The sequence below is a fragment of the Oryctolagus cuniculus genome, chromosome 18 (assembly GCF_051225735.1).
Source record: "Oryctolagus cuniculus isolate XC-2025 breed Fujian yellow rabbit chromosome 18, ASM5122573v1, whole genome shotgun sequence".
Lineage (NCBI taxonomy): Eukaryota > Metazoa > Chordata > Mammalia > Lagomorpha > Leporidae > Oryctolagus > Oryctolagus cuniculus.
Window position 1 is genome coordinate 67,055,763 of NC_142884.1, and position 24,238 is coordinate 67,080,000.

At 51.8% G+C, this 24,238-nt stretch overlaps 1 protein-coding gene and 1 long non-coding RNA gene across 9 annotated transcripts in view; one reads left to right on the forward strand and one right to left on the reverse strand.

Annotated features, from left to right (window-relative positions):
- The window catches only part of PDPR (pyruvate dehydrogenase phosphatase regulatory subunit), an 85,287-nt gene extending 70,942 nt beyond the window's left edge, over window positions 1-14,345 (forward strand). For all 6 annotated transcript variants that reach the window (XM_002711720.6, XM_089320476.1, XM_051847287.3 and 3 more), the window contains 6 exons: window positions 653-801; window positions 1,240-1,352; window positions 2,689-2,783; window positions 5,441-5,530; window positions 8,291-8,473; window positions 9,756-14,345. In XM_002711720.6, the coding sequence (XP_002711766.3) occupies window positions 653-801; window positions 1,240-1,352; window positions 2,689-2,783; window positions 5,441-5,530; window positions 8,291-8,473; window positions 9,756-10,157 (1,032 nt within the window). In that variant the 3' untranslated portion in view covers window positions 10,158-14,345. The remainder of the gene's footprint in view (window positions 1-652; window positions 802-1,239; window positions 1,353-2,688; window positions 2,784-5,440; window positions 5,531-8,290; window positions 8,474-9,755) is intronic.
- Window positions 21-23,849, reverse strand: LOC108176745 (uncharacterized). 3 transcript variants are annotated; one of them, XR_016225418.1, is made up of 4 exons: window positions 23,662-23,849; window positions 12,390-12,537; window positions 8,268-8,693; window positions 21-1,405 (listed from the first exon to the last, which is right to left on the reverse strand). It is a non-coding gene; the product is annotated as an uncharacterized LOC108176745 (long non-coding RNA). The 3 variants fall into 3 exon arrangements; XR_016225419.1 differs by lacking the exon at window positions 8,268-8,693; XR_001793461.4 differs by lacking the exon at window positions 21-1,405 and having other exon boundaries at window positions 4,747-8,693.
- Window positions 23,850-24,238: the final 389 nt, after the last annotated feature.

Genomic DNA, 24,238 nt, shown 5'->3' on the forward strand with positions numbered 1-24,238 from the left:
TAAGTATTTGGGAAGCAAAATAACAGATTAGGAAATTTTGCATATTTATTGAATACCTCCATTTTTCATCTGTCTCTTCAAAAATGATTCTCTAAGATACTAAGATATACTAAGATATAGCTCCTTGTTTCTGACTTTTAATTTGCCTCAGAGGCCCATTTAGTGTAAGAATCAATGACAGACCGGCGCCGCGGCTCACTAGGCTAATCCTCCACCTGCGGCGCCAGCACACCAGGTTCTAGTCCCGGTCAGGTGCTGGATTCTGTCCCGGTTGCCCCTCTTCCAGGCCAGCTCTCTGCTGTGGCCAGGGAGTGCAGTGGAGGATGGCCCAAGTGCTTGGGCCCTGCACCCCATGGGAGACCAGGAGAAGTACCTGGCTCCTGCCATCAGTGCGCCGGCTGCAGCGCGCCGGCCGTGGCAACCATTGGAGGGTGAACCAACAGCAAAGGAAGACCTTTCTCTCTGTCTCTCTCACTGTCCACTCTGCCTGTCAAAACAAACAAACAAACAAACAAATCAATGGCTAGCTCTTCCTGGAGCTGCTCGCAATGGAAGAAATCCAGGCAGCTGAGTTTTCACAGCAGGGGTGTTGCTGCTGCACTGTACCACCCAGCAGGTGTTCTTGTTCTCTGCTCCTCTCCCTCCCCTACAGTCTACTGGGGATCAGGCACTGGAAATCCTGCAGTACCTCTTCTCCAATGACCTGGATGTGCCCGTGGGCCACATCGTGCATACCGGCATGCTCAACGAGGGCGGGGGCTACGAGAATGACTGCAGCATCGCACGCCTGAACAAGCGCAGGTGAGGTCAGGCCCTGTCCGGTCTGTTCCCCCGAGGTACTGCTGTATTACGAGGCCTGCAGTGGAGAGGGTGCCTAGGAGACTTCTCCAGGAGACCATTATCAGCCCGGAAACTGCAGACCCATTTCCTCAACTCACGCCAATTCACTGGCAGCCCTGAACAACAAACCTCCATGGGGAAAATCCCTGGTGAAGAAGTTATCGTCCTGGGAGAAGATGCCTTATCTTCATGTTCCTGCGTCTACTTTCTTGCCACTCACAGGGCCATGGAATTCTGATTAGTCCTTGCCTGGTATACCCCAGGATGGTGCCACTGGCCTTCCCTAAAAGCTAAGCGATTGTGGGATTCTCATTGCTTTGAAACCTAGATGAGAACATGATTGCTCTCTGTTCCTCTGTCTGCTGCCTGGTTTTGATTAATTTGGGGTCTCACTTGCAGTTTCTTCATGATCTCTCCAACTGACCAGCAGGTCCATTGTTGGGCCTGGCTGAAGAAACACATGCCAAGTGACAGCAGCTTGCTTCTGGAAGATGTCACCTGGAAATATACTGGTGAGGGGCCCTGGCCAGGTGTGCCTTTTCTGTTTGCCGCTTTTAGATGTGACCTGCAAAAAATGAGTGTAGGAATTAGCATCAAAGAGGCCATCTGGTCACAGGGAAGACTTTTTTTCTTTTTTTAAAAGATTTACTTATTTGTTTGAAAGGCAAAATTAAAGAAATTAGAGACAGAGACAGAGATCTTCCATCTGCTGGTTCACACCCTAAATGGTCACCATGGCTGGGGATGTGCCAGACCGAAGCCAGTAACTTCTTCAGGTCTCCCACGTGGGTACAGGGGTCCAAGGACTTGGGTCACCTGCTGCTTTCCCAGATGCATTGTCAAGGAGCTGGATCGAAAGTGGAGCAGCAGAGTCTCACACCGGTGTCCATGTGGGATACAGGCACTGTGTACGGCAGCTTAACCCCCTGTGCCAGCGCCGACCCCAGGAAAGACATTTCTAATGCTCTCCTGCTTTTTGAGAAGTGGGTCAGTGCTTTGGTTTGTTTTTATCCTTTGCTGTATCCCTCTAGAGCTAACATGCAGGAGCTCACCTCTTTGTTGATGAATGAGTAATGTTACAGGTATTTTTTAATTTGTTACCTAAGTATTTTCTCCTAAATCCCTCCCCCCACTTTTAAGGAGCACATAATTTTTAAGGATGACTTGATTTCCTCAGCAGTTTTCTGGGGGATCAGCGCCTCTTCTACTTCATTCTAAGCTTAACCCTCTCTCCTCTGTCCCTCCCACCTGACTCCTGTCCCTTTCCCATCAGCCTATGCTCTCCCAGGCCGTTCATCACAGTGGTTGGCAAACTGCGGCAGCTTACTGGACAGCAGCTGTGTTCCAGCTGCATTGGGGTAGCCAGTCTGAAATTTGCACAAGCTGCTCTCAGCAACAGCAGAGGACAGGGTGGCTGGGCAGCTCTCCTGCAGAGTCGGATTTGGGGTGGGAGCTTTTTCCATCCTGAAGGGAGGCAGAAGAGAATGGGAATTATGGGTGTGGGGTATGCCTTGGGGTTGTGTCCCACTGGCCAGGACTTGATCTCATGACCATAACCACAGGAGGGTACAGCATTTCACCCTCTTGTGCACCAGGGAGAGGAAAAGGCCATCCAGGCTCTCTCATGCCCGTTGTCTAGCTGCAGCAGCAGGTGTTGCAACAGGGGTGTATTTGCTAGAGTCAGGGTGCTTGATATCTATCCAGCCTTAGGTTGCCTGAGCAGCAAATGGACACTTTTGTGGTCTTACTGCCCAGGCCTGGCTATAGGTGAGGAAGTCCGGCAGAAGCTTCCCACTGGCTCAGTTATCCCATGGAGCAGATGGACATCTCTTGTTCTCTTCCCTTTAGCCCTCAATCTGATTGGCCCTCGAGCTGTGGATGTGCTGTCTGAGTTGTCCTATGCTCCCATGACTCCAGACCACTTCCCAAGTCTCTTTTGCAAGGTGGGTCCTAGTAAAGTTGTGTTTTGTTTTTGTTTCACTTATTTGAAAGACACACACACACACACACACACAGAGTTTACTGCCTAAATGGCCCTGATGACCCAAGCCAGGAACCGGGAAACCAGTTATTGCCCCATCACCACTCCTCCCGGGAGTCTGCAGTAGTGCAGTAGTTGAATCAGGAGTTGAAGCCAGGTAGCAAACCCAGGCAGTCCAGGGTGAGATACAGGCATCTTTACTAGTGTCTTACCCACTCATCAAACACATGTCCTTTAGGTCTGTTTTCAAGTGGGCCGAGAGTATTTCTTTTGTAGTGTTGACAGTTACATTTACTGTGGTGTTAGCACTGTGACAAAGTAGATGATCGTCTTTATTTTTCACCTTTCAAGCTCGTCTCATTTTAACAAGTATTAGGGTAACATTTCTGAATACTGGGTTTGTTACTTACTGGTTTCTGTAGTACTTGGTTAAAATTTTACATCACTGGGGCCGGCACTGTGGCATCGATTAAGCTGCCTCTTAGAATGCCAGCATGTTGTATCAGAGCGCCAGTTAGAGTTGGGGTTGCTCTGCTTCTGTGCAGGTCCCTGCCACTCGTGTGGGAGACCTAGGTGAGTTCCAGGCTCCTGGCTTCAGTCTGGCCCAGCCTCGGCTGTTGGAGCCATTTGAGGAGTGAACTGATGGATGGAAGATCTCTCTTCTGTCTCTCCTGCGCCCTGTCACTCTGCCTTTAAATAAACATGTGTGGCCGGCGCCGTGGCTCAATAGGCTAATCCTCCACCTTGCGGCGCCGGCACACCGGGTTCTAGTCCCGGTCGGGGCGCCGGATTCTGTCCTGGTTGCCCCTCTTCCAGGCCAGCTCTCTGCTATGGCCAGGGAGTGCAGTGGAGGATGGCCCAGGTGCTTGGGCCCTGCACCCCATGGGAGACCAGGAAAAGCACCTGGCTCCTGGCTCCTGCCATCAGATCAGCGCGGTGCGCCGGCTGCAGCGGCGGCCATTGGAGGGTGAACCAACGGCAAAGGAAGACCTTTCTCTCTCTGTCTCTCTCACTGTCCACTCTGCCTGTCAAAAAAAAAAAAAAAAAAAAAAAAAAAGTGTATGTGTGTGCATATATATATATATATATATGTTATTAGGATTATGAGACTAACTACAAACTGTCCATCAAAATCAGATCCTTTCTCTCTACTCACTGGTTCCTTTCTTATGCAGAGAGAAACTTCTGTACACCTGCCGTCTTTGGGGAAGAATGGTGTAGGTGAATACAGAATTTCCTTTCTCATAAGCGGCTACCTTAGCTGAATGACACAAATTATAACAATCAAAGCAGTGATAACTAAATGCTGAGCAACTGACTGGAGACCCAAACGGATATATTTCAAGAACTTCTAATAAGCAACCATGGGACAGTTATTTACTTATTTGAAATTCTGAGTTACACAGAGCAGAGGAAGAGACAGAGATTTTCCATCTGCTGATTGACTCCCCACATGGCACAACAGCTGTGGCTAAGCCATGGTCAACCCAGGAACCAGGTCTTCCACGTGAGTGGCAGAGGCCCAAACACTTTGGCCATCTTTCACTGCTTTTCCCATGCCATTATTAGGGAGCTGCATCGGAAGTGGATTAGCTGGGACTTGAACCAGTGCCCACCTGGGATGCTGGCATTGCAGGTGGCAGGTTAGTCCGTCACACCATGACACTGACCCCAGTACTTTTTTTTTTTTAAGGATTTATTAATTTGAAAGGCAGAATTAGGTGAAGGCAGACACAGAGATCTCTCATTCACTGGTTCACACCCCAAATGGCCACAATGGCAGGAGCTGAGCCTCTCCAAAGTCAGGAGCCAAGAGCTTCTTCTGGGTCTCTTCTGTGGGTGCAGGGGCTCAAGGACTTGCACCACCTTCTACTGTTTTCCCAGGCCATAGCAGAGCGCTGGATCAGAAGTTGAGCAGTAGGTTGTTTTTGTTTTAGAATATTTTATTTATTTGAAAGAAAGAGTTACAAGTTACAGAGAGAAATAGAGCCAGAGAGAGAGGTCTTCCATTCCGCTGGTTCACTCTCCAAATGACAGCATCGGCCAGAGCTGAGCTGATCCGAAGCCAGAAGCTTCTTCCGGGTCTCCCACGTGGGTGCAGTGGCCCAAGGACTTGGGCCATCTTCCACCATTTTCCCAGGCATAGCAGAGCTGGATTGCAAGTGGAGCAGCTGGGACTCGAACCAGCTCCCTTATGGGATGCTAGCACTGCAGGCTGGGGCTTTAACCCACTGCGCCAGCCCCGAGCAGTAGGGTCTTGAACTGGCACCCATATGGGTTGCTGGCACTGCAAGAGGCAGCTTTACCCACTACGCCACAGCACTGACCCTCCCAAATGCATTTTTAATTTTAAACTGTCACACAGTAATTAATTTCAGCTTGGCTAAAACTCCTAAAATGGTGATTTTCATGAGAAGAAATGTAAAGGCTGTGTTCCATTCTCACTGCCTGGAAACGGATGACTTTCAGGATGAAATCCTTTCATTAATGTGAACGAATTTCCTTTGGGCTAAACAAGGGGTACGGGCTAACAAGGGTTCCCCAGGCATCTGTTCCTTTGACACACCTACAGCCTCCCCTGGCTGGTCCCCAGGCTGACTGTTCCCTTTGTCTGTGCAGGAGATGAGTGTGGGCTACGCAAATGGGATCCGGGTGATGAGCATGACGCACACAGGAGAGCCGGGCTTCATGCTTTACATTCCCATAGAGGTGAGCACGTTGTCTTCCTCGCCCAGAGCTCTGGAGCACTGGCAGCACTGGAGCTCCAGCTGACTGGGCTTTGGGAGTTGAGGCTGGCTGCACTGAAGACATTTTATCATTTTGAAGTTACCCCATTTTTTTCTTCTTTCGGCATAGCTGATATATTTACATGGCCTAAAAATAGAAAGCTCCAAAAAGAATTCAGAGCCATCTGACCAGTTCTCCTGGACTACCACCAGTGTGTTAGTGTTAGCTTTTTCGTATATATCACACTGGAGATTATGCATATGCAAGCAAATTGAAAGATTGTTAGCACCCTTAGAAATACAGATGGACGCATACTGCTGTTGTCATTTTGGTTTCTTTCACTTATCATAGACCTCTTTGTATGTCTGCATTCCAACAAGATTTTTCTTATTGAAGTGCCACAATATTCCATCTTATAGAATTGACTTTTTAAAACCAGTCTGGTTCCAATAGACATTTCTGGTGTTTCTAAGTCCTTTGCTGGTATAAAAATTCTGCACTCGATTAAGAGTATCTTTTTCCATATTGTATGTGCCAACAGAGTTGTCAAACTTACGTCTGTTAGGTGCAAAATAGTTTGCAAGTATAATTTTTAATTGTCCTTACACGTGAGGTTGGGCAATGTTATTTATTTATTTTTTAAAGACCTATTTATTTATTCAAGGGGGAGAATTAGAGAAAGAGAGAGAGCCCTTCCATCCTCTGGTTCACCCCCCAGATGGCTGCAATGGCCAGAACTGGGGCAGTAGGAAGCCAGGAGCAGCTTCTGGATCTCATGTGTGCACAGGGGCCCCACTGCCTTCTCAGGCCATAGCAGAGCTGGATTGGAAGTGGAGCCATATAGGTGGAGGGGGTGAGCGAGAAAAGAAATGTTAATAGTAGTAAGATGAAGGGATTATTCGGCGCATGAAGAACTGAACTAGGTCACTGCGGTGGTCTGCCTGTGCTCACTGGGCGGCTCTCAGGTGCCGCAGTTGTGGTGTCCATTTGGAGACCTGGGGCCTCCGCAGCCTCGTCTCACGTGGAGGCCCTGGATCCAGCCTCTGGGCCTCCTGGACTAGCTCCGTTCTTAGGATCCCCCGTGAGTCCAAGAGGTCATTGTGCCGTGCCTGAATTACTTTTAAGCTGGCTTTGTGCTTTTGAGAAGCGGTTTTCCAGTACTACACGGAGGCAGATGGCTTGGTATCTACCAGTCTCTGGTGTTTAGTGAGAAAAATGAATAGATGATGGAGACCCACACTGTCCTCTAACAGTGGGCACCTAGCATCAGGGCTTTTCTCCTTGGCCGTCCTCTTACCTACAGTGCAGAGGATTCAGCAGGACAAGGGAAAGCTCCAAACCTGCCAGAGTTGCTGGTCGTTATTCTCATTTGTGTGCTGGTCTCTGGTGGCCTCCTCTGCCCACCTTTGCTGATTTAATTGTTCCACACACACACACACGCTGCAGGTAAGTGCTGTCTTCAGCTTAGCGCTGCAGGAGCTGGGATACAGCAGGTCAAGCCTCTGCCTGCAGTGCTGGTGTCCCACGTGGGCACTGGTTTGAGACTGGCTGCTTTGTTTCAAACCCAGCTCCCTGTTCATATCCCTGGGAAAAGCAGCAGAACATGGCCCAACTGTTTGGGCCCCTGCGCCCCCACACCAACGTAGGAAATCTGGCAGAAGCTCCAGGCTCCAGCCTGGCCCAGCCCTGGCCATTGAGGTCAGAGAGTAAACCAGCAAATGGAAGATATTTGAAAGGCAGAGTTAAAGAGAAGGTCTTCCATCCGCTGGTTCACTCCCCAAATGGCTGCAACAGCTGGAGCTGTGCCAATCTGAAGCCAGGAGCCAGGGACTTATTCTGGGTCTCCCACATGGTTGCAAGGGCCCAAGTCCTTGGGCCATTTCCTACTGCTTTCCCAGGCCATAGCAGAGAGTTGGGTTGGAAGTAGAGAAGACAGGACTCGAACTGGCACCCATATGGGATGCCAGCACTACAGACTGCAGCTTTACCCGCTATGCCACAGTGCTGGCCACAACTTGGCCTTTTCAACAAATTAAAAAAAAAAAAAAAATTGCAGAATCAGTGAGGCTGATCTTTTCCTGTGTTGTCTTCTGCTTTCACAGCAGTAAACAGAGCATGTGTAGATAATGTTGACTTGAGTCTGGAAAATGTTCACTTAAAGTAGCTTGCAAGGCTTGATCGTGTGGATGTGGCTAGTGGGCTGTTTTAGAAATGATTATGATTGGTCATTTGGTGGGGGCACTTGTGTGGGTTATAATTTGGTAACTGCTGTGTAGTGGGGTGGGCATTTGGCACAACATTGTTAAGTTGCTGCTTGGAATGCCAACATATCCCATGTGGTGGGAGGGTGTGGGTCCACTTCCATTCCAGCTTCTTGCCAGTGTGCATGCCGGGAAGCAGCAGGTGATGGCTCAAATTTGTGGGAGATCCAGATGCAGCTCCTGCCTTCGGCCTGGCCATCACTGTTTTGGGCATTTGGAGAGTGAACCACTCTTTCAAATAAATGATTGCTGCATGTTAAAATCATTCTACTTGACATTTTAAAGATGTGATAAAGGCATCCTGCTTTCGTGGAGCAGTCGGGTTGGGGTGACCTCCAACTCTTTTCTCTGGGCTCTAATGCCAGGACTTGTCAAGGATGACCCATTCTGGGAGTTTTACAGCCTGTCCATTCTAATAGCGTCAGCTATCACCACTTCTAGAAAACGGGAAAACTGACCTCTCTAACGTCTCTCCCTGTAGTACGCTCTGCACGTATACAATGAGGTGATGAGTGTCGGGCAGAAATATGGAATCCGGAATGCTGGGTATTACGCTCTTCGCAGTCTCCGAATTGAGAAGTTTTTTGCCTTCTGGGGTCAGGATTTAAATACCCTCACCACGCCCCTGGAATGTGGACGGGAGTCTCGGGTGAAACTGGAGAAGGTAACGTGTTGGACCTCCTCTGCCCCACGTGCGACGGGAAGAAGAGCTGCCAGGGCAGGGAGGGTGCCGAGTAGCAGCACCAGGCACTAAGACGCGGAGGGTGTCTGCAGGGTGAAGCCCTGTCTTCTAGGAAAACAGACAGTTGGCACTGCTCCAGCTTCTGAGCGGACTCTGGTGATTCATGTGGCAGACAGACAGATTGCAGTCATCCTGCAGTCAGCTGCGTAATTAAAGAAAAAAAAATTTTTTTTTTTATTTTTTTGACAGGCAGAGTGGACAGAGAGAGAGACAGAAAGGTCTTCCTTTGCTGTTGGTTCACCCTCCAGTGGCCGCCGCGGCCGGCGTGCCGCACTGATCCAAAGGGAGGAGCCAGGTACTTCTCCTGGTCTCCCACGGGGTGCAGGGCCCAAGCACCTGGGCCATCCTCCACTGCACTCCCGGGCCACAGCAGAGAGCTGGCCTGGAAGAGGGGCAACCGGGACAGAATCTGGCGCCCCAACCGGGACTAGAACCCGGTGTGCCGGCGCCGCAAGGTGGAGGATTAGCCTAGTGAGCCGCGGCACCGGCTAATTAAAGAAAATTTTAATGAAAGTCATCATTGAAGAGAACGTGCTGAGTCTCTTTCCCACCTCTGAATCCCACCGAGTCGCCTGCCAGAAGCAGCAGTTTCCTCGCTGAAGTGCAGCGCACCCACGCAGGGGTAGCCGTGCTGTACTCTTTGTGCTCAGGTGCTGATACTACACACTTGCCGTGTTGTGCCTTTCCTCTGTCCACAACAAAGTATCTTGGCAGCTGTTGCCTGTGGTTCAGAGTATAGCTGTGGTCTCTGAGCACATTACATGACCTCTTTTTCCATTTCTCTGACATGAGTAATGAGTAACACGTAACTCATTTCAGAAAACAGGAAAAATGTACCAATTACATCATGGCCCGTATTTCATCCGTCCAGACCACTGTATTGCACTCTAGTCTTGCACACGCATTGTTTTGTACACACATGGACTTTTTGTTGGGATTATATAAAAGTATTCTTCTAAAAATTCCTAGCAAGTATTTTTGAGTACTGACTTTTCATTCTGAATAGCTTTGTTTTGTCTTCTGTTTGAAATGTGTTTAAAGGAAAAATGTGTGCTTCTTGTTACAGAAATTCTGCTGGTATTTTTGTATCACATTTTCCAAAGGCTGGCAGGGTGGGGCAGAGGACTGTGCTCAGCTATACTGTGGCACACGCTCGGGGTCTTCTAGCGGATGGACAGACGCCTCAGTGTGTCCTCTCCCCTAGGGCATGGATTTCATCGGCCGGCACGCTCTGCTGCAGCAGAAACAGAACGGGGTGTACAAGCGCTTCACCATGTTCATCTTGGATGACCACGACACAGATCTGGACCTCTGGCCTTGGTGGGGAGAGCCCATTTATCGGAATGGGCAGTATGTAGGCAAGACCACCAGCAGTGCCTACAGCTACACCCTGGAGCGCCACGTCTGCCTGGGCTTTGTGCAGAATTTTTCTGACACTGGGGAAGAGCAGGTGGTGACAGCCGATTTCATCAACCGGGGAGAGTATGAGATTGACATTGCGGGACACCGGTTCCAGGCCAAGGCCAAACTCTACCCTTTCACCTCCCTGTTCACGCACAAGCGGCGAAAGGATGATGTGGAGCTGAGTGACTTGCATGGGAAGTGAAGCAAGGGCAGCCTCGCCGCCTCCTGTCATCTCATCCTGAGCAGCACTAGGGAGCGTCCCGTCCCGTCCCGTCCCTCTGACCCCATCCTTCCCGTCGTTCATTCCCTCGGTAGAATTTTCAGCCTGACCTTACTGCTTCGCCGCTTCTCTGGCCGTTCCACCTCCTCCTCCCCATCACCTGAGGCTCTTCTCCCCTTCCATGTGTGCACTCAGACTCCCATGGTGGCTGGGGGTCTGACAGGACAGGGACAAGCTCTGGTTGTGGAGGTGGGTTAGGGTGACAGTCTCATCTGAAATTGTCACAAAGCAAGCTGGAATTGCACAGCTCTCAGGGTGAGAGTCTGTCTCCTTTGGGCTAACGCTAGCAGGGTTGCTGTGTGTGTGTGACATAGCCCCAGGGAGTAGCTGTGCCTTTTAGCCAGGCAGACCGTCTCCTGTTCCATCGTGCTGTGGCTGGCATCCGATACCTCGAGCAAGAGGACGGTCATCTACCTCACTGACAAGAGGCATCGCAGGGACGCTGTCTGGCCTGCAGCAGAAGCACACAGCTAACCTGGCAGCATCCTCCTCCATCCAGCACCAGTGAGTGGGGCCTTGGGCCAGGGCGGTCTGCCTGGAGTTTTCATCCTTGTTAATCTCTGTATTAAAAACTTTTGTTTCTCAGTGACAAGCCACAGTGCTTGAAAGGGAAAAACCATATTGCCTTTCTGTTGCTCTTCTAGCTGATGCCCAGCAATGCCTGTGCTTTCCTTTCCACTATTCACAGTTCCAGCGCCCCAGCCTGACTGTCCGCTCTTTCGATCTGGGAAGAGGGTGAGGGCAGCTGTCTTCCTAGATGGTTAGCCAAACTTCACTGCCTTGTGACTTCCAGAGAGCTGCTGGGACCTCAAGGTGTGCTCCGCCCAGCATAAACACAGCCACACAGACATGATGGCATCGGTCCTCTGAGTTCTGAGTACAGAGTGTAAGTTACACAAGGCTAGAGGACGGCTTCCTGTCTTTTCCTTGATCCAGCTATCCTGGCATATCCTCTGAATTAGAAAATGATGTGGGGTTCCCCAAAAGTGCCCTGCATATTTTTTAAGATCAAACCTGGATGTTAAGACAATTTTCCCTGATTTTTTGAAAGTACTAACTGGTATTAAACTGTAGCCTTTGTTGTCCTGGTGAGTGAAGTGAGGTGGAAGCATACATGTGTATTAAAGGAAGTCATTTCACTTTATTAGAGAAACTTAAAATTCTTGAGTGTCAGCCTCTGGCACTTTTTGATTATTATGTTATCTACTGAGACTGCTTCCTTCCAGACCTTTCTTGCCAATATTCTTGTAGTCCACCTATATCTGGTAACTGACATCAGTTGTGTACCTTTTATTTTATTTTGACAGGCAGAGTGGACAGTTAGACAGAAAGCTCTTCCTTTGCCATTGGTTCACCACCCCACCCCCCCTGCGGCTGGCATGCTGATCCGTAGGCAGAAGCCAGGTGCTTCTCCTGGTCTCCCATGGGGTGCAGGGCCCAAGCACTTGGGCCATCCTCCACTGCACTCCCGGGCCACAGCAGAGAGCTGGCCTGGAAGAGGGGCAAACGGGACTAGAACCCAGGGTGCCATTGCCGCAGGCAGAGGATTAGCCTACTGAGCCATGGCACTGGCCCATACCTTTTATTTTGGAGGGAGGGTTGGTTTATTAAAGCAGCATATGATTAGAACTGTTCAAGTGTCTACCCAGCAGGGAGATGCTGTTTCTAGGCAACCAGAGAGCCAAGCAGTGAAACAGCAGTTATGAAGGAGTCGGGAAGCAGGGAAATGCGATGCTTTCAAGTCCTGGCTTCCTGTCCGCCCATGTCTCATTGGTCCTTCCTCTGGCTGAGAAGGGTGAGTGAGGCAAGGAGAGCACTTGACTGCTCTGAGACACCTTGTCTGTAAAGGGGCGTCATGTGATGTCCTGGAGCATCAGTGAGTGCCCTGAATTCATCCGTGAAGTGACTCTTGATTCAAACGTGGGCAGTGTAGATCTGCTTGGTCCTGATGTCAGCTCTCTGTGTGATCCTTCCCTGTCTCTAGTGTAACTGCTTTGTCTATGGTGTCAAGTGGCACCTTCCTACCCACGGATGTCACATGTTAGAACATTCTGGACTCTTGACTAGGTTGGGAGAACCAACCAAAACGCCCTCATTTGGGTGTCATTTCCATTCTCGGGCAGTGAGGCCTCATGGGTTTATGTGACCACTCACCATGGGGAGCCAGCGAGTCTCACACCCACAGATCTTGCCTTTGTGAATGGGTGGCTTCAGGTGACTGATGCTTCTCTCTGGAATGGGTCCAGCATCCCAGCTTGGCTGTGGGGCAGTGCTCCTCACTGTCTTACCTTGTCAGCAGAACCTGGAAACAGAAAATGTATTGGCCTCAAACAGATGCAGACCCAGGGGTTTAAGTTTTCTCTGAGATGTCTTTAAGTACTCATTGCCGTAGGAAGATCCTGTTTCGTGACAGCACCAAGGTCATCGGACTTGAGCTTGCCTCAGAAAGATGTCCCTTGTGTGCCACACTGCAGTCAGAACAGCTCTGCTTCAGGAAGTTGAATTGGGAAGCACCTGGAGTGGCAGTCACATGCCACCTCCCGGCAGGCAGGTTCAGCAGCAGTGCTCTGCCAGAGTGCCTGCACCTCAGAATGTGAGCTATCCCAGTGAGCCAGACACCCAGGTCACTCGGGCCAGAACCTACAGCCCAGCTTCCCATTTCTTCAGCTTGGTTCTTACGGAAAATTTACTTCATTGTTTTCTTCCAAGACAGACAGACAGAAAGTATTCTTCAGCCTGGGCAATACACACTACCCTGCCCTTGCATGCACTTGCACGCTGGTCGTGGGTGGGGGTGCTGGTATGAGTGGCTTCACTACAACCCAGAGCCATGATTTCTGGCTGTTAACCCTCTGCATTTGCCCCAGTTCTCCCCATCTTAAAGAACTAAGACAGAGGGAATCCCCTCCTACCTGCAGCCTAGTTCTAGCCCAGCAGTGGCACTGGGTTTACTCCCAGGGGAGAGCTGCTTTCAGGCCAGTGTAGTCTGGAGTCCTCTGCAGTACTGATGACACAGGTTTGGTCAGCACTGAAGAATTTTCTTTGTACATTCTGCTGCCCCCCCCCCCCCCAACATTGATATAAGCAATATTTTTTATCAATGTAACACAGACATGTTGTTACGGGTAAAGAATGTTGAACTCACACCCATGCAGGCACACAGACTCAGGAGTGCTACAGTTGAGGGGCCTATGGTAGAGGCTTATTAGCCAAACCCTGGTCTGTGCAGTAAGTTCTGAGTGAGCTGGGGGCCTGTCACACCTCCCTCCTCACCACCACTTTGCTTCTGTGTTAAGGTGCTAAGCTGTCCATCTCGTCCGTCAGCGTGGGCTTGCCTGGCAGCCCCTCATCACTACCAGCACACGGTTTCTCTAGCGGGCTGGGTGTTTCTGTACATCCATGCCTCCTCTTTGTCCAGTAAGTGTAAGTGAACTCCCTGCACAAGGCATCTCGTGTTGAATCATGCATTTCTACACAGGACATTTTCCTCATGATGTTTCCATGTACCTCTTTTTAATCCTTTGCAGACATCTCCCACTTTCTTGTTTCTGTCTATCAAGGACAGATACTGAAGGGGTAGGGACAGTGTTTTTAGCACCCTACGCCATGATTTCCTTTGCACACTGTGACCTGGGGCATGGAGCACCTCCCTTTGCTGAGCCAGGTTCTAGTGCCTTAACACTCCAGAATGTCACGGGTGGGCAGACACAGGAACACTGAGAAAGTTCCTGTCCGGCTGGGTTCCTGTCTCCCCGCTCAGCCCTCAGCCCGTGGGGGAGGGGGACGTCCTAGCAGCACTCCCGGGGCAGCGCGGGGACCCGCAGAGACGCACTGTAGTGCCTGCCTGCGTGCGTGCGGGCGTGTGCAGTGCACGGCCCTTCCATGCCTGTGTGCACGGGGAACGGGGCCCTGAGACGTCAGAGGCATTGAGTAACTGGGCCCTTCCCTCAAGGGCCTGGGTGACCCTGGCACACGGGTGACCGCCCTCTGCCCTCTGTGAACACACTAACTCTGAGCACCGTACTCCCATCCAGCTGGGTTAGATGAAGATTTTCCGTACATGTGTCACTGGGTTTGTAAGTGAATAAAGACGCATTTTAATCACTCGCACCATGTCCTCTGGTGAGGTGTTCTTTATCTGCCGGATCTTGCTGTTATGAGTTTATGTATTTGCCATCACGAATGCAGTGCTAGCCTCCAGCCTCCCTCTGATGCCACTGTTGCTGTCACTGGACATGACTGCACAGAAGCTGACACACGTGGCCCACCCATGCACGTGAGCCCAGTGATCTGTTCTACCCATCTTGCACACACAGGTTGACTCACTGTATTTTCTCATTGCTGCATGAGAATCCCATGGGACCTCATCTCGTAACAACTTGATCACTCACAGCACACTTGGAGGCCACATGTACATCAGGAAGCTGGCAGCTCTGCCACTGCTGCTCCTCACCCCCAGAGCCCATGGGCTGTCATGAGTCCGAGCTCTGCTGTGATACAGCCGAGACGCCTGTGGAAAAACCACCCCCCTGGACACAACTCCTGCTGCACGGGGGCTGCTGCCTGTCATCGTACAAAGCTCTGGTGCTGCAGTCTTGAGGGGCAGGAGCCAACCCTGATGATGATAAAATGATCTTGCTGAAGAACACTGGCCCTGGGGCAAGCACTGTGGCGTAGCGGGTAAAGTCCTTGCCTGCAGTGCTGGCAGCCCATATGGGCACTGATTCAAGTCCAGGCTGCTCTGGCCTGGGAAAGCAGTGGAAGATGGCCCAAGTGCTCGGGCCCCTGCACCCACGTGGGAGACCCAGAGGAGGCTCCTAGCTTTGGATCGGCAAAGCTATGCTATTGTGGCCATGCGGGGAGTGAACTAGCTTTCTCTCCCCATTCCCCGCTCTTCTCTCTGTGTGTAACTCTGAATTTCAAATAAATAAATCTTAAAAAAAAAAAAAAATACTGACCCTGATCTCAGAGGTCAACTGGGAAAGGCAGCAGCTGCTACTGAAGCTGGTCCACACAGAGGACAGCCCCCGCCTGTCCTGGTAACAACCCCTAAGGTCAGGGACCACCACCAGCAGGAACTTCTCAAGTAAACCTCCAAAGACAGCAAGGAAAGAAAAACACTTAACTCTTAGTCGTAGAAATACAAGCTATGGGGCCGGCACAGCGGGTTAACACCTGAAGCGCCAGCATCCCATATGGGTACCAGTTTGAGACCCGGCTGCTCCACTTCCCATCCAGCTCTCTGCTGTGGCCTGGGAAAGCAGTAGAAGATGGCCCAGGTTCTTGGGCCCCTGCGCCCGTGTGGGAGAGCCGGAAGAAGCTCCTGGCTTCGGATCAGCGCAGCTCCAGCCATTGCAGCCAACTGGGAAGAGAACCAGCAGATGGAAGACTCTGTCTCTCTTCTGTGTAACTCTGCCTTTCAAATAAATAAATAAATAAATCTTGACCGGTGCTGTGGCTCACTAGGCTAATCCTCCGCCTTGCAGTGCCAGCACACCGGGTTCTAGTCCTGGTCGGGGCGCTGGATTCTGTCCTGGTTGCCCCTCTTCCAGGCCAGCTCTTTGCTGTGGCCTGGGAGTGCAGTGGAGGATTGCCTAGGTCCTTGGGCCCTGCAACCCCTGGGAGACCAGGATAAGTACCTGGCTCCTGCCATCGGATTAGCGCAGTGCGCTGGCTGCAGCGCGCCGGCCGTGGCGGCCACTCGAGGGTGAACCAATGGCAAAGGAAGACCTTTCTTTCTGTCTCTCTGTCCACTCTGTCAAAATAAATAAATAAATAAATAAAAATAAATGAATCTTTTTAAAAAAAAAAATACAAGCTATTCTAAACCATTAGCTTAAAGCAACTGCGGGGTGTCCCAGAGAATGATAGTTCCTAGAGGCACTGAGCTGTTCTCCCTCTTTCTCTTAACAACCAAAGGCAATAAAAATCTTTGGGTTCCAGGTGGCTAAAAGCCAGAAGAAAAAAAGACTGCCAGTCAAGAGATCATAAATCCAAGTTAAAATTTTTGAAAAAAATATTAGCTATAGCAAATACAATGCTAGTCCTAGATTAGTGATTTATAAACAGATCCCTAGGGTGGGAAAATAAAAGGTAACCAGCTATTTTAATACAAATGTAATAGTAACCAGCTATTTTAATACAAATGTAATAGCGCAGGCAGAGGCAGCATTGTGGCACAGCAGGTAAAAATGCTGCCTGCAGTGCAGGCATCCCATATGGGCACCAGTTTGAGTCCTGGCTGCTCCACTTCCAATCCAGCTCTCTCCTATGGCCTGGGAAAGCAGTAGCTTCTTCCGGGTCTCCCATGTGGGTGGCAAGGGCCAAAGACTTGGACCATCTTCCACTGCTTTCCCAGGCCACAGCAGAGAGCTGGATTGAAAGTGGAGCAGGGCCGGTGCCGTGGCTCAATAGGCTAATCCTCCACCTTGCGGCACTAGCACACCGGGTTCTAGTCCTGGTCGGGGCGCTGGATTCTGTCCCAGTTGCCCCTCTTCCAGGCCAGCTCTCTGCTGGGGCCCGGGAGTGCAGTGGAGGATGGCCCAAGTGCTTGGGCCCTGCACCCGCATGGGAGACCAGGAAAGGCACCTGGCTCCTGGCTTTGGATCAGCGTGATGTGCCAGCCGCGGCGGCCATTGGAGGGTGAACCAACGGCAAAAAGGAAGACCTTTCTCTCTGTGTCTCTCTCACTGTCCACTCTGCCTGTCAATAAATAAATAAATAAATAAGAAAGTGGAGTAGCTGGGACATGAATCGGCGCCCACATGGGCTGCTGCCACTGTAAGTGGCAGCTTTACCGGCTACACCACAGCGCAGGCCCTGCGTCTATCATCTTGAGAAGGTAAATAACACTGTAGCCTAGCCAGGTTTCCCATTTGTATATCCACCCCTGTGTAATCTGTGTTGGCTACACTGACACAATACATTAAAGGGGGGGGGGGGGGGCAGCAGGTTAAGCTGCTGCCTCTGGAACCTGCATCCCATGAGCACTGGTTCAAGTCCCAGCTGATCCACTTCCAATCTAGCTCCTTTCTAATGTGCCTGAGAAAGCAGTACAGGATGGCCTAAGTCACACATGGGGGAGACCTAGATGAAGCTCTTGGCTTTGGTTGGCCACTGCAGCCATTGGAAGTAAACCAGTGAATGGAAAATTTCTTCCTCTGCCTCTCACATAATTAACTAAAAATTTTAATTAAGTTTTGGGCACTGACAAATCTGGCTTGGTAAAAATGGGATCCCATGAATCCCAGTTAATATGATCCAACATAGGCTGAAATGAGGCTTTCAAGGATGAAAATTATTAAATTAAACCTAATTGATAACAGGGTTATTGGCCCCACTACTTCTCCACTTAAAAGCACAACTGTGCCATCTTCTCAAACTTGAAAACAAAACCATACAAAGGGCACGTTAGGATGGATTACTACAACTTCAACACTGTGATTTCATCCATTTGGGGCCCCAAACCTATTCAGTACTTAGTATCTAAATTGCTGATCCTGTTCAATCAACAACCAATAAATATTTTACTCTTAGAGATTTGGCTGCCCTTTTTTTCCAGTGCCTCTCAGCTGCACTGCCGTCACCTCTGCAGGGACTGTCCAGGTTTCCCATGGGGACCTCCTCGGCTTTGTCATCACATGCAGTCTGCAGCCATACTGTGGGTCACAGCCTCTTGTGGTCTCCTGCTATACCTTCTAGAACACAGTGGACTCTGAAACGGAGGCTCCCACAGACCCAGAGCCTGTGACTGCTGTGCTGGAGTCAGTGGGAACTGCACTTCACAGCCATGTCTCCTGAGGCTCCATAAGACAGGGTGGAACCAAACCTGGGCCTTCCGGTACATTCCACCTGCAGGGGGCGGGGCAGCCCCCCATCCTCGGTTCCTTGCCTGATGCCAGAGTGCAGATGGAGGTCCTGCTCCCCCAGGACCTCTGACTACCTGGAAAACCTCTTGGGATTCACCAGTGCCCAGTAACAGCAGCTCAGAGTTGCGAGTGCACGGCTGACCACCACCCCTGATGGAGCTGAGTGTAATGTCACTTTCCACCCTTCAGCCAGGAAGTCCAGAAGGTTCCTATTAAAGGATGCGAATAAGGAACAACACTCGGCCCCACTCCAGGCAGTCTTCCTAGTGTGGTCAAAAGATGAGCAGCATCGTATTTGTCATAAACTACTGTCTCAGCACCTAACAACTATCCTCTAGGTTTTTTTTTTTTTTTTTTAAAAAGGAATCTCTTGCCTCACAGACACCCAAAATCATCACACATCTCCATGTACACTGAGATCACAATACAAGGTCCTGCTGGGGCTGGTTTTGTGGCACAGTGGGTTAAACAGCCACCTGGGGATGCCAGTATTCCAGACAGGAATGCCAGTTCAAGTCCTGGCTACTCTGCTTCTGATCCAGCTCCCTGCTAAGGCACCTGGGAAGGCAGCAGATGATGTCCTTGGCCCTTGCCACCCACATGGGGGACCCAAATGGAGGTCCTGGCTCCCAGCTTCAACCTGGCCCAGCCCTGGCCGTTGTGGCCATTTAGGAAGTGAGCCAATGATGGAAGACTGACATCCTTCTTCCTCCACCATGCTGCCTTTCAACTAATAAAGTTTAAATAAGTAAAATATAAAAATTGATGCTTATTCAGAGTTACAGATATTACATACCTGTCAGAATACACTATGACAGGCTCTTGAAATGGGCATTTCCGGGGCCGGCACCGTGGCTCACTTGGTTAATCCTCTGCCTGTGACACCGGCATCCAATATGGCACTGGGTTCTAGTCCTGGTTGCTCCTCTTCTGGTCCAGCCCCCTGCTGTGGCTTGGGAGGGCAGTGAAGGATGGCCCAAGTCCCTGGACCCTGCACCCATGTGGGAGACCAGGAAGAAGCACCTGGCTCCTGGCTTTGGATCGGCACAGCGCCAGCCTTAGCGGCCATTTGGGGAGTGAACCAGAAGAAGGAAGACCTTTCTCTCCTTCTGTTAAGAAAGAAAGAAAGAAAGAAAGGAAGGAAGGAAGGGAGGGAGGGAGGGAGGGAGGGGCATTTCCAAATTCCTGATAGGTCACAAACATGATGTTCTCACACAACTCCTTTTCAAATATCAATACAGGGCCGGCGCCGCGGCTCACTAGGCTAATCCTCCGCCTTGCGGCGCCGGCACACCGGGTTCTAGTCCCGGTCAGGGCGCCGGATTCTGTCCCGGTTGCCCCTCTTCCAGGCCAGCTCTCTGCTATGGCCCGGGAGTGCGGTGGAGGATGGCCCAAGTACATGGGCCCTGCACCCCATGGGAGACCAGGAGAAGCACCTGGCTCCTGCCATCGGATCTGCGCGGTGCGCCGGCCGCGGCGGCCATTGGAGGGTGAACCAACGGCAAAGGAAGACCTTTCTCTCTCTCACTGTCCACTCTGCCTGTCCAAAAAAAAAAAAAAATCAATACAATAGGGGCTGCCACTGTGGCATAGGTTAAGCCCCAACCTGTGGTGTTGGCACCCCAAATGGGCACCGGTTCGACGGAAGATCTGTCTCTCCTCTCTGTATTTCTGCCTTTCAAATAAATGAATAAATCTTTAAACATTTTTTTCAGTACAATTAATAGACTACCAAAAGTTCTCCAGTTTATCTCAGACCTTAATCTAATTTTTAAAGTAAATGTTCTCCCTTCACCCCATCCCACAAGACACACACACCCCAGGACTCATTAGATGTAGATTGTACCACAGGTCAGTCAACTGCTTATCTAATCATGGTCTCTTTTGAACTTAACTTCCGCCCAAAATAAACCCTTCAGGTACAGCTGATTGCCTGTCTAACTTACTATTGATTTGGATGCTTTCAATGGTTTACAACCAAGGACCAAGCCCTTAGGCAGACCACTATTTCAACCAATCATGACAAATGCTGAGGCCCTCATCAATTCAATTTGGTACATATTTGAAAAGGATTTTTTTTTTTTTGAAGATTTATTTATTTGAGAGGCAGAGTTACAGACAGAGGGAGAGACAAAGAGAAAGGTCTTCCATTTGTTGGTTCACTCCCCAAATGGCCGCAATGGCCAGAGCTGGGCCAATCTGAAGCCAAGGGCTTCTTTCAGGTCTTCCACACAGGTGCAGGGACCCAAGCACTTGGGCCATCTTCTACTGCTTTCCAGGCCATAGCAGAGAGCTGGATAGAAGAGGAGCAGTCAGGACATGAACCAGTGCCCATGAGGGACACCGGCACTGCAGGTGGAGGCCTAGCCCACTACACCACAGCGCCAGCCCTGCAAAGGATATTCTAGTTCCACATACCCAACAAGTCAGCCTGACCCAAAATCTCACAGCAGGAGCAAACAGTGCCTCAACCCAAGACTTCCAGGCTGGAAATGACATCATCCGTACACTAAACCTCTAAGACACAAGTGGACGAGACAGGTTTTCTCTTGTGAACCCACAGCTTAGCCTGGGATCCTGATACACTCCTTGCTATCTGTTCAAATATCCACCAGGACACTTCCACACCGAAAGGGATCTAGGAGGCAGGCTACCACAGTCGGACTACTTTGCCCAGGAGGCACCAGGCCGGTATCAGTGAGCCTTGAGAACCGCCAGGGAGAAAGCCCCACACCCTGACGTTCTTCTACCAGCTCTCCACAGCTGCCCTCCTGTGTCTCGGCTGTCTCCCAACACGACCACCACAAGCAGACGCTTCCTGGAGTAAGTCACTGGGCGGCCACCCTGCAAAGGATACCTGTGTTACATTTCAAGCACTGCTGAGGCCGCACAGCAGCCTGCAGTGAACTCTGGTAAGTTCACGTGGCCATGGCATTCCTGGTGAATGCAGCTGGCCTGTCTCCATCTGAACCTGGCCTCTGTCACCCTTGACAGTTTCTGGTTTTCCACTTTCTCCACCTGGCTGGATCCAGATACTTGCTTACGCAAATGCCTCCTGCAGAGCACTTCCCTATGGACACAACCTACTGGACTGGCCCTGCTAACTCCCACATCTTACACGGAAAGTGACCTTCAGTCCAGTGTGACCTCCCAGAACTGGGCCTTTCTGCTCTCAATCCCCCAGCTAAAATCCCCTGCAGGAAGTCTGTCTGGATAATACTCTAGACCCCAGTAAAGTTGTTGGTCCTTGTATCCTTCTCGCTCCGTCTGCCCTCTACGACCTTCATGGTCATAGCCTCCAGGCTTGCCATGTACTCCCCAGGCCTGTAACCTTTATTTTCATCTTGCTCCTAGGCATTAAAAGGGTGCTCTCCATCTTAAAGGTCCTAAATGAAAACAGATTTTTAAAAATAATTTATTCTGGCGGCCAGTGCTGTGGCATAGCGGGTAAAGCTGCTGCCTGCAGTGCTGGCATCCCTTATCGGTGCTGGTTCGAGCCCTGGCTGCTCCACTTCCGATCCAGCTCTCTGCTATGGCCTGGGAAAGCAGAAGATGGCCCAAGCCCTTGGGCCCCTGCACCCACGTGGGAGACCGGGAAGAAGCTCCTGGCTTCGGATCAGCACAGCTCTGGTTGTTGCAGCCAATTGGGGAGTGAACCACTGGGTGGGAGATCCCTCTCTCTCTGCAACTCTGATTTTCAAATAAATAAATGAATCTTAAAAAAAAAAAAAAAAGTAGCATTACAAACAGTCAAAGACTGTGCCAGGGGGCCTGCCCCTCGACTAGTAATTTTTAATTTAAGACATTCTGACTGCAGAGTCAGCACTGTGGTGCAGGAGGTAAAGTTGCTAGCTACAGTGCTGGTTTCCCACATGGGCGCTGGTTCAAGTCCCAGCTGCTCTACTTCCAATCCAGCTCCCTGCTAAAGGTGCCTGGGAAGGCAGCAGAGGATGGCCCGAGTGCTGGGCCCCTGTACTTACGTGGGAGAACAGATGAAGCTCCTGGCTTCAGCCTGGTCCATCCCTGGCTGTTGTGGCCATTTGGGGGGTGAACCAGCAGATGGACCTCTCTCTGATTCCGCCCACCTCCTCCCCTCTGTCTCTCCTCCTAACTCCGTCTTTCAAATACATAAATAAATCTTAAAAAAAAAAAAAAAAGCTGCATGATTATAAAAGTTAGTCTAGGGCTCAGCACTGTGGCACAGTTACACTGCTGCCTACAACACCAGCATCCCAGAGAGGTGCCGGCTAGAGTCCGAGCAGCTGTTCCACCTGTGGTCCAACTCCCTGTTAATGAGCCTGGGAAAACAGCAGAAGATGGCGGCCAAGTGCTTGGGCCCTGCACCCCCGTGGGAGACCCAGATGAAACTCCTGGCTTCACCTGGCCCGGTCTGGGCCACTGCTGCCATCAGGACAGTAACCAGAGATGGAAGATTTATCTTTCTCCTTCTCTTTCAAAAAAAAAATTTTTTTTTTAAATTGATCAAATTTAACCTCCAGCTGAGAAACAACTCGTAACTCTTGTCTGAAAATCCGACTCAGGGACACAGCGGATGAAGCTGCACACACGCCAGCATCCCTGACCGAGTGTGGGTTCCACTCCTGGCTGCTCCATTCAGACATACTGCTTCGTGCTACAGCATGCTGAGAGGGGTGCAGCAGACGAGGAACCAAGCGCTTGGGCCCCTGCCACCCCCGCCCACGGGAGAGATCTGCATGGAGCTCTGGACTCCCAGTTAGAGCCTGACCCAGCTCTGCACGTTGGGAGTATTTGGGGGAACAAACCAACACATGGACGACATCTCTCTCTCTGTGCCTTTAAAGTAGCCACAAACGTAAACAACAGACACACATATAAAAATAAATAAGTATCAGACACTGAGCCTCCACCTCCGGTGACTCTGATCCTGCGGGTCCCGGGTGCCCGGGGTCTCAGCAGGGCACGTTCTCCCACCACTGACCACCGGACCCTCCCGCCCGACCCGAATGCCCACCATCAACGCCGTCTGTCCCGTCTACACGCCTGGGCCTATACACTCAGACCTGAGAACCTGACTCAGCTCTGGGAACCGTCACAGCAGCACTAAGAGGCGCGCGTGAACAAGGAGGCTCGCTGCGCCGGTCTGCGCTCCTCCACGCCACTTCGTCCGCCCCGCCCTGCACGGCCGCTTAGTCCTAAAGCACAGGTGAGCCGCGCGCTGCACCGCGGGAAAGCAGTGCACCTGCCAGACGCACGAGCCGGCTCCACGCGCCGGGGGTGGGGGCTGTGCGCGGCGCGGCGTGCAAGCCCGAGGCGCAGCCACCAGCGAGGCCACCGGCCGCCCGGGGCACGAAGGGCGTCGAGAAGAGCCGGAGCGCGGGCCCGGGGCTCGGACAGCCGGGGACAGACCGAGTCCTGGCGCCCAGACGCGCGCTCCAGAGGACCCGGCGGACAGACCGGGAGCGGGGCCGGGGAACCACCCCGGAGCGACGCGAACACGGAAGACGGCCGCCCGGGGGTCCCGGGGCGAGAAGGCCGCGCGGACGCCAGGCCACGGCGGCCCGCGGCTGTCTCCTTACCTCACGGGCCCCACGGGCTCCCGCTCCGACACCGCTCGGCGGAGGCGAGCAGGCGACCACGACGGTGGCCGGGGGTCGCCTCAGGCCGGAACCGAGGACCAGGGGCCGCGAGGTGGGGCGAAGTTGAGGAACTCAAAGTTCCCAGGAACCCACAGCCCGCGACCTTCCGCGCTTTACGGCCCCTCCGCAAGGGTACGGCGGGCGCACGACCTCAGCCGCGCACGAGCGCGCCGTGACGTCATCGCGGAGGCCCCGCCCCCGCCGCGTGGGCTTGTTTGGGTCTCGCGAGGCTCCGCCCCCGGGGCGCTCGGCGGCGCCAAGCTGGGGGCCCGGCCCTGGGAGCCCCGGGCGCCCGCGGCCCTGGACTTCCGCAGTGGCGGGGGCACGGGGCTCCCGCACGGATCTCACTTCTCAGGGACAGCCGCGTCGGGGACGCCTGGCCCGCAGGGCAGGCGCCGTGCGGGGACGCGGGCTCCAGCCGCGCGCGAGGGGCTCCCGCGTCCCCGGGGCGGCCCGCAGCCCTCACAGTCGGCGCTGGGCTCCTGCGCTGGACGCCCGCGAGGGTTTAACAATGAGG